The sequence below is a fragment of the Taeniopygia guttata genome, chromosome 21, assembly GCF_048771995.1.
Source record: "Taeniopygia guttata chromosome 21, bTaeGut7.mat, whole genome shotgun sequence".
Taxonomy (NCBI): domain Eukaryota; kingdom Metazoa; phylum Chordata; class Aves; order Passeriformes; family Estrildidae; genus Taeniopygia; species Taeniopygia guttata.
The window spans coordinates 168,122-177,524 of record NC_133046.1 but is presented as its reverse complement, the minus strand read 5'-3'; the positions used below and the strand labels follow the sequence as shown (position 1 = coordinate 177,524).

The 9,403-nt window shown below is 39.3% G+C and overlaps 1 protein-coding gene across 1 annotated transcript; it reads right to left on the bottom strand.

Annotated features, from left to right (window-relative positions):
* Window positions 1-57: 57 nt before the first annotated feature.
* SDF4 (stromal cell derived factor 4) lies at window positions 58-9,251 on the bottom strand. The gene is made up of 7 exons (XM_002190230.7): window positions 9,096-9,251; window positions 7,789-8,127; window positions 5,764-5,900; window positions 5,330-5,443; window positions 3,416-3,574; window positions 2,148-2,323; window positions 58-1,379 (listed from the first exon to the last, which is right to left on the bottom strand). The coding sequence occupies exons 2-7, from the start codon at window positions 8,070-8,072 to the stop codon at window positions 1,203-1,205; spliced, it is 1,047 nt and encodes a 348-aa protein (XP_002190266.3). The 5' UTR covers window positions 8,073-8,127; window positions 9,096-9,251; the 3' UTR covers window positions 58-1,202.
* Between the last annotated feature and the right edge of the window lie 152 nt (window positions 9,252-9,403).

The window sequence follows — 9,403 nt, the reverse complement described above, 5'->3', positions numbered from 1 at the left end:
GCAGCAGAATTTCCAAAGCATGGAGAGAAATATTAAATGGAAAACAAAACAAACAAAAAAAGTATATAAAACCTTTTATCCAAGGAATTTAATAAAAACATCAAATAAAGCAGGAAAAGGGAAAGAGGGATAGCAATTCCTGTATTTACATTATATTAAGAATAAATTTAATCAAATAAAACATCTCATTCATTTCAGGAATTCTTTCCCAAAGAGGGTTTTTTCCCAGGAAAGTTGGAAGCAGAGGAAAAAATCAATTTTATTTGGGACAGAGTTGCTTTTTTAGAGCTCACCTAAAGCCTGGAATTTCCCCCATATCATCATCAGCAGCTCATTAACAGCATTAAATAGCACAGAGCTCATTAATTTTAGCAGTGAATTTTAATTAAGCAGCCATAAAACTCCATGGGAATTCCTACTGCTTTATCCAACAGCTTAAATTCCCAAAAAAACTCCCCAATTGTTTGATTTTTGGCCAAAATCTGATTTTATAAATCCAGAATCTCCCATTGCCAGTGCGGATGTCAACAACAAAAAAAGTAATTTTATATTAATTTAATTTTAAATAATGTTATTTTATTTATTTAATTCCAGAAAGTTTTTCTGTAACGTTTCAAATAAATTCTTCCCCACAGCTCCCTGAAAAAATTCCATTTAATTCCCAACAACTCTTCAGGAAGTTGAGAAAAAGACTGGAATTGAGTGTGGATATTCCCAGGAGGGTAAACATTCCTTGGAACCACCAAAATTCCCAAAATCCAAGTTTTATTTGGGATTCCCTGCATCAGCATCTGTGAGGGCAACAAGGGAATATAACTTAAGGAATTTCTCTAAATTTAAGGAATTTCTCAAATGGAATTGGGTGTGGAGGACAAACATTCCTCCACCCAAATCCAAGTTTTATTTGGGATCCCCTGGATGAGAAGCCGAAGGAAACCAGGGAATATTCCAGAATCCTCCCCACCCAGAATTCCAGCTGCCTTCAACCCCAAACCGAGCAGGGAAATTACCTGAATCCAGGAATTCCCACCGTTTTTCCAGCAGGGAAATCCCTGCGAGGAGCCGCGGAGCGCAGAGACGGACAGAGAAGCGCGAGCCCGCCAGGAGCGATTCCCGCCGCTCGGCTGAAGCCGTTTCCCCGGGATTTTTGTGTTTCGTCAGCGGGTGGGGAGCGGATAGAAAGTTCTGGAAGGGGAGGAAGGTCAGAATTCCTCGTGGACGTTGCGGGCGTAGTCCATGAGCTTGCTGCCAGTGAAGTACTCGCTGTACTTGAGGATCTCCTCCAGCTCCAGCTGGTGGTCCTGGTTCTCGTCGGCCACAGCGATCATCTGCCGCGCCTCATTCAGCGCGTTGTGCTCGTTCATCGGGTCCATGTACTCCTGGGAAAACGGGAATTTCATCACAAATTCAGCTGTCATGGCATTTCTGAGGGTTTTAATAGTGCATTTTGAATGAAATTATTGTGAAATTGAAATTAAATCAAAATACTCTGTTTTTAAATGAAATACTTATAAAAAATTGAGCTGTAACTCAATTTTTGAGGCTTTCAAAGCTGTATTTTAAATGAAATTAATGTGAAATTAAAATGAAATCAAATATTCCAAATATTAAATCTAATATTAAATCAAGTATATGTATCAAACATATAAAATATAAAAGATATATTATAAATAATATATACTATATATAATAACATGTATATTATATATATTTAAATAATATATATCATACATATATTTAAATATATAATATAGATAACATATATAATACATAATATATATAATATATATTATATATCACATATATTTAAATAATATATGTATATAATATATATACGTATATATAATATATACATATACATAATATACAATACACATTTAAATATATAATATATATTATATATTTTTATTTATGTAAAAAATAACATATATAAAACATATATATTATATCAACTATTAAATGAAATTAAAAATATTCCATTTTTTATTAAAACAATTGAGCTGTAAGCGAATTAATGCCGCTTTTAAAGCCGCATTTTAAATGAAATTAACGCAAAATGAAAATTAAATTTAAATACTCCATTATTTAATAAAAAACGGAGCTGTGAGTGAATTATTGACATTTCCAAAGCCGAGTTTTGGACTGACCTCCAGCTCCTCCATGGTGACGATGCCGTCGCGGTTGGCGTCGATAACCTCCTGGAACTCCTTCCTCCTATCCCTCACCCAGTCGTCGTCGACGTCCTGTGCCTGCTGGTTCTCCACCGTGCCCACGGGCAGCGAGATGAACTCGGGCAGGGTCAGCCTCTTATCCCCGTCCTGGTCTGTAGAGAGACACCGGGTCAGAGTGGGCACCGCGATCCCCGGGAACACGGAAATTCAAATTAGTGAATTCAGTGCCCGGAAAAATGGGGATTTCCTCCCAATCGGTGCAAAAAATTCAAATATATTCAGTTCATTTCTGTGAAAATGGGAACTTCCTTCTGGTCTGTGCAAAAAAATTCACTTAATTCCCTTAATTATATTTCCTTAATTCCCATAAAAAAGTACAAGAAATTAAAATAGGTTTGCTTAACTCCTGTCAAGATAGGAATTTCCTACTCATCTGTGCAAAAATTTATAATAGATCTACTTCATTCCCGTAAAAAGGGGAATTTCCTCCTGATCTGTGCAAAAAATTCAAATATATTCACTTAATTCACATAGAAATGTGAATTTCCCACTGAGCTGCACAAAAAATATATTCACTTAATTCCCATAAAAATAGGAATTTCCCACTGAGCTGCGCAAAAAGCCAAACCCCTCCCAATACCCACAGAAAACTGGGAATCCATGGATGCAATTCCTAGGAAATCCTGGATTTCCCAGGTCCCAGCCGTGGCTGTGCAAATATCCACATAAAATGGGAATCCATGGAACTCCACCAGACTATTCCATGCAAAACCCTCCCAAAATCCACATAAAAAAAGAGAATCCAGGGACACAATTCCTCCACCTGACCATTCCCTCCCAAAATTCACATAAAAAATGGGAATCCATGGATGCAATTCCCAGAAATCCCGGCTTACCCAGATCCCGGACGATCTCCTGCACCATGAAGTGCAGCAGCTGCGCCTTGCTCGGGGTGCAGGAAGGACAGGAGCTCCAGCAGACCATTCCCTCCCAACACCCACATAAAAAACCCCGGGAAACCATGGATACAATGGGAACCCATGGAACCCATGGACACAATTCCCAGGAAATCCCAGTTTACCTAAATCCCAGACAATCTCCTGCACCATGAAGTGCAGCAGCCACGGCTGTGTGAATATCCACATAAAATGGGAGTCCATGGAACTCCACCTGACCATTCCCTCCCCACAATGCACACCAAGAACAGGAATCCATGGATACAATTCCCAGAAATCCCGGCTTACCCAGGTCCCGGACGATCTCCTGCACCATGAAGTGCAGCATGCCGCGGCTGTGCTCGGGGTGCAGGAAGGACAGGAACTCCTGCTCGCTCAGCAGCAGGTCCGGGGGGGGATTGTCCGCCTGGTACCAGCGATCCTTCAGGTTGTCCAGCACCTCCTGCGCTGCAACGGCACCGACGGCTTGGGATGCAGCTCAGCCCAAAGGCTGCAACTGCACCCGTGCAGCTTGGCATGCAGCTCAGCCCAAAGGCTGCAACTGCGCCCGTGCAGCTTGGCATGCAGCTCAGCCCAAAGGCTGCAACTGCGCCCGTGCAGCTTGGCATGCAGCTCAGCCCAAATGCGCCTGTGCAGCTTGGCATGCAGCTCAGCCCAAATGCTGCACCTGCACCAGTGCAGTTTGGGATGCAGCTCAGCCCAAGGGCTGGAACTGTCCCCATCTGTCTGTAGGATTTGGCACAATTCATCCCAAATTCTGGAACTGCCCCCATCCCGTTTTTTTGGGATTTGGCAGAATCTCTCTGTAGATTTCAGTTCATCCCAAATTTTGGGATTGCCCCGATCCATTTTTAGGAGTTGGCACAACCAAGTTTTAGGAATTTCAGTTCTCCCAATCCATGTTTAGCATTTAAATTGTCCCAATCAAATTTTTAGGATTTCAGTTGTCCCAATCCAATTTTTAATGCTTTGTCCCAATCAATTTTTAGGATTTAATCGGTCACAACCCCCTCATTTCAAGCTCTCGGGTGTTTAATCAATGATTTTTTTAAAGCCTAAACCCTGCAGATATTTTGTTATATTTGTATTTAATTTATTTATTTATATTTATATTTAATTCCATATTTTTGCTGCAAGAAAAATTAAATTTAGTGATGTAGGAACAGAAAAATCAGCACCAAAATCCCACGGAAGTCCTCCATTTCATCCCACAATCCAATTATCCACCAACATCCATTAATTAAATAAAATAAAATATTAATTAAAATAAAAGCTTGACCCGAAATCCAAATTTCTACAGAAAGCGCCTTGAACTCCACACCCCCGAGGTGCTTTTGATTTAAAATAAAAACCCTAAAAATCACTTTTGGAAGAGGAAAAAAAAAGAAAAAAAGAACCCCAGAGGAAGTGGAGGCTGAATAATTTGATTTTCCTGCAGATTTTGGGGCTCAGGTGCAGCGGCGCTGACTCAGCAGTTCCTGGAACCACCCCAGGTGATTTCCCTGCAATTCTCAGCTCCTTTTTTGTTGCATTTCAGCCGTTTTATTTTTTAATTTCAGTTTTTTTCACTGCTGGAAAATGTCACCCAAGCGATTTGGAAATGACTCAGCCCTGCAGGGAAAGGGAAAGGTGCAAGGGGGGGGGGGTTTACAGGAAAGGTAAATGGTGTTCCTAGGGGGAAAAAAAAAAAAAAAAGGAAAATTCCTTGTAAAAATCAAAGTTTTTGTGGCGGGAGCAATGTGGGATTGCTGGATTTTGGCTTTGGTTTTTGGGGGATTTTTGAGAAAATTCTGATTTTTTTTTAAGGGGGAAAATGCCCTCAAAAATTGCAATTTTCATGGCAGATTCCCCTTAAAATTGCAATTTTCATGGCAGATTCTGGTCAGGATGAATTTTGATGTAATTTTGGGGGGATTTTAGAATAAATTATTTAAGGTAAAAACAAGAAGATTCCTCTTAAAAATGTCATTTTCACAGCAAATTTTAGATGGAAAAATTAATATTATTTCTTTTATAATTAAGGAGGGAAAACAGGAAAATTCCTCTAAAAAATTCTCATTTTCCCAGCGGATTTTTGATGGAAAAATGCAGGTTGTTTTTTTTTTTTTTAACTCCTCCTCAAGCAGCACAACCCAAATATTTCCCTCCCATTTTTCTTTTCACCCCCAGGTTTTAAGAATAAAAATACCATTTTACACTTACTTTCTTCATCTATTTTTAATTCCTCATTGTTTTTGATTTTCTCTGCAATTTCCTTCTCATTGAAGCCTTTACTGGCCAAGAATTTAATTTTATATTCATCCCATGAAACGTGACCTGAAATTGAGAAAATTTCAACTTGAAATAAACAATTTTGGATTTAATTCTTTTAAAATCAGCAACATCACAACCCCACACTGAATTTTAGGAATGAGAACATAAAAGCTGTCACTAGTTTTAATTTTTTGGGGTTTTTCCCCCATAAAATTTGGTGAAGAATTCAATTTATTCCTTTTTTTTTCATTTCTTTACATCCTTTCCCACAAAAATCCAAATTTGCCATTCTCAATGGAAATTTGATGCCAGAAATAAATTCAAGATCCCAAAACTGATTTAAAAAGTGATTTTTTTTTTCAGGGGAAAGAAGTGGATTTTACCATCCCCATCAGGATCCACGGCCCTGAAGTGCATTTTGTTCTCCTGCACGGCCTCCTGGAAATGCTCCTCTGTTTTCTCCATGATCCAACGCTGCATCTCCTTGGCGCTGATTTTTTGATCATTATTTCTATCCACTCTAAAAATAATAAGGTAAAATAATTTTTTGAATCAATTTAAATAAACAGAATTTTAATTTGGAGTTTAAGAGGGAAAGATTTGCTCAGTTTTTAATTAATAACTTGGCTTTTTCAGCTGAAATTTACAAAAAAAATGAATACTTTGGATTCTCTCTGAGAAACAAGCAACAGATCAGCCTTTAATTCAGAATTAAAGAAATATAATTTAATTAATTTCATTTAATTTAGCAAGATTTAGCTTATTAATCAGTGAAATGATTATTTTTTCTAGAATTAAATCATGGTTTTGAGGGAATTTTTCCACAAATGATGGAATTTTGGGTCACTGCAAGTTCAGAATTGGAAAAATTTTCTTCCAGATTTTGAATTTTCTCTCAAATTTCTCTTTCCAAGCCACCTTTAAAGAAAAAAAAAATTATTTTTATTTTTTAACACATGTGAATGTTGTATTTGTTCTCCATGAGTTTACCCCAAGGAATTTCTTGGATTCAAAGCTGCAAAATTCAATTTTTCCTGATTAAAGTGATCAGGAAAACCCAATCGGATTAATCCTTATTTCATTGAGAACTTAATTAAAAAATTACACTTCCAAATAAAAAATAAATCCAATTTTCTGCCACTCTGAGGGTTTTTTTTGAGCATTAAATAAATATACAAAATATACCTTAAATTTCATTTTGTTACCATTTCAAATTCTATTTAAAGCAGCTCATACCACACCTTGTAATTAAAAAAATATCACTAAAAATTCAGATTTTTTTTTGTTAAATTCTATTTAAAGCACCTCATATCATACCTTGTAACTCAAAATATCACTAAAAATCAGATTTTATTTTGTTACTATTTTAAATTCTATTTAAAGTACCTCCAACCCACTAATTTTTGGAGAAAAAACCCAAAACTTGAATTAAACACAGAATTAAAAAGCCCCAGTTTGCCTTTGAGTTGTTTTGATTGAAACTCAAATTATTCAAGATATGATTGGCCTTAAAATGTCAACTAAATGCGAAAAAAGAGACAAAAAACCCACAAAAAATGCAAATTTTGGGGGTTTCAATATCACTTTCCACCAGGGAGATGCTTTTAGCATTTATTTGTTATTTATTCATGAATTATTTGAATTAAATTCGATTTATTCATGGTCATTTTGCAGCAAATGAAGCTTTGAAAGTTCCTCCCCATCATGGGATTAAGTGGAGGTGTTTTAATTCAAAAATGCAAATTAAATGCAAATCAACTCTGCCACCTGGTGTCTGAATTGATGAAAAAAGCCAAAAGAAAGGGAATTTTAGTAAAGAAAATGCTTGAATGTGTTAAAATAAAATGCAATTATTTTTCCACCGAGTAAAGAAATTAATTCACTTTAAAAAAAAAGCATTAATGGAAAATATTCTCTTTTTATCTAATTTTGAAACATTAAACCTCCCAATTTTTAAATTAAAAGTCCCCATTTTGAGAACATGAGTTCAAATTCCCAATTTTGAAATATTAATTCAAATTTTCAATTTTGAACTCTTAATATTTCCAATTCAATCGCAGCAAAATTCCCTTTTATTTTTTGTTTTTCTGGGGTTTTATTGGATTTTTTGTTGTTGTTGTTTTTGGGGGTTTTTTGGGTTTGTTTTTTTTTGGGGGGGGAGGGTCTGGGGTATTTTTGGGAATTTTTTGTAGGTTTTTTTGTAGGGTTTTTTTGGGGGTTTTTTGTTTGGTTTTTTTTGTGTTTTGTTTCATTTTTTGGTTTTTTGGGGTTTTTTTGGGGGGAGGTTAGGGTTTTTTTGTAGGTTTTTTTTGTTTGTTTGTTTTTTGGTTTTTTTTTGGGGGGGGGTTAAATTTTTTGGGGATTTTTTGGTGGGTTTTTTTTTTTTAACCCTTCCCTCCCCGACTCACTTGGAGAAGATGCCCACCAGCTTCCTCCTGTTGCGGCGGGGCTGGGAGTCCTCCTCGAAGCGCTCTCGCTCGCGGCCCAGGAAGAGCTCCTGAGGCAGCTCCCGGTTCAGGTGCCCATCCCGCTCCAGCCGGACGCCGTTCAGGTGCTCGGGGGGCAGCAGCTCCTCCCGGCCCCGCAGCGCCGACAGGTTGGCAGGCCTGGCACACCCGGCCGGGAACAGCAGCGACAGCAGGGAGAGGGAGAGCCAGCCCAGGCTGCACAGCACAGCCCGTCCCGACTGCATTTTGGGGCTTTTATAGGGCTTCTTGGGGTTTATCGGTGGTCGGAGTCGCTGGGAGCTAAAAGGGAAAGAGGAGGAAAAATAATTAAGTCTTGAAGGAAAAGGTTGCTTTACCTTAAAGTGGGTTAAAGGATCTAAAAGGAAAAATAAATTAAGTTTTGAAGGAAAAGGTCACTTTTCCTTAAAGTGGGTGAAAGGATCTAAAAGGGGAAGAACGGGAGAAACTAATTAAACTCAGAAGGAAAAGGTCACTGAGGGTTAAAGGATCTAAAAGGGAAAGGAGAGGAAAATAAGGTAAGTAAGTTTTGAAGGAAAAAGTCGCTTTTCTTTAAAGTGGGTTAAAGGATCTAAATGGAAAAATAAGTTAAAATTTGAAGGAAAAGGTTACTCTGGGTTAAAGGATTTAAAAAGAAAAACAAATTAAAATTTGAAGCAAGATATCACTGTAGGTTAAATGATCTGAAAGGGAAAGAAGAGGAAAACCAAGTTAAACTGAAACAAGATGTCACAGGGTTAGCCTGTTAAATAATAAATATATGGAATTTATAGGGGCAGATCCAAGAGAAAGGGGAGCTGGAAACACACAGAAAACAGCAGCAAGGAGGAGCTGTCCCAAAAAATCCTAATATCCTGTCCTGGAAGTGACCACAGGGGCCATTCCAGGGAAAAATAATCCCAAATTCTGTCCCAGAGCCATCAAATCCGAGTATCCCACCCCATTCCAAGTGAAAAATAATCTCAAACCCCACAGAGAGCGCCCCCAGTAACACCAAAACCCCTCAGAGCCCCCAAAATCCTTCAAAGCCCCCAAAATCTCAGAACCCCTCAGAGCCCCCAAAATCCCTCAGAATCTCTCACAGCCCCCAAAACCCTCCAGAGCACTCAGGGCCCCAGAACCCCTCAGAGCCCCCAAGACCCCTCAGAGCCCACTAGAACCCCTCAGAGTCTCTCACAGCACCCAAAACCCCTCAGAACCCCTCGGAGCCCCTCATCAAGAGGGGAGCGGGAGAAGCCGCCCGCACTCACCGGGAGCCGCCGGGCAGGGAGCGGACGCTGCCCCGAGCGCCGTGACGGCCGCAGGGAGGCTCAGCCCGGGCCCGGCCGCCGCTGAGCCCCTCACGGCCCCTCACGGAGCCCGGCGCTGCCAGGGCGGAGGGAGGAGGCGGAAGTTTAGTCACTGCGCCGCGCGGCCGCCATCTTAGGTGAGGGCAGCCGCCATTTCCGGCAGGGAGGAGGCAAAGGGGCGTTTTCCTGGCGCTCCTATCGTTTTTTCGTTGTTAACATCTTGATCTCCTCCTACTTCCCGCTTGTGTGTGCGTGGCTGTTTTTATTGA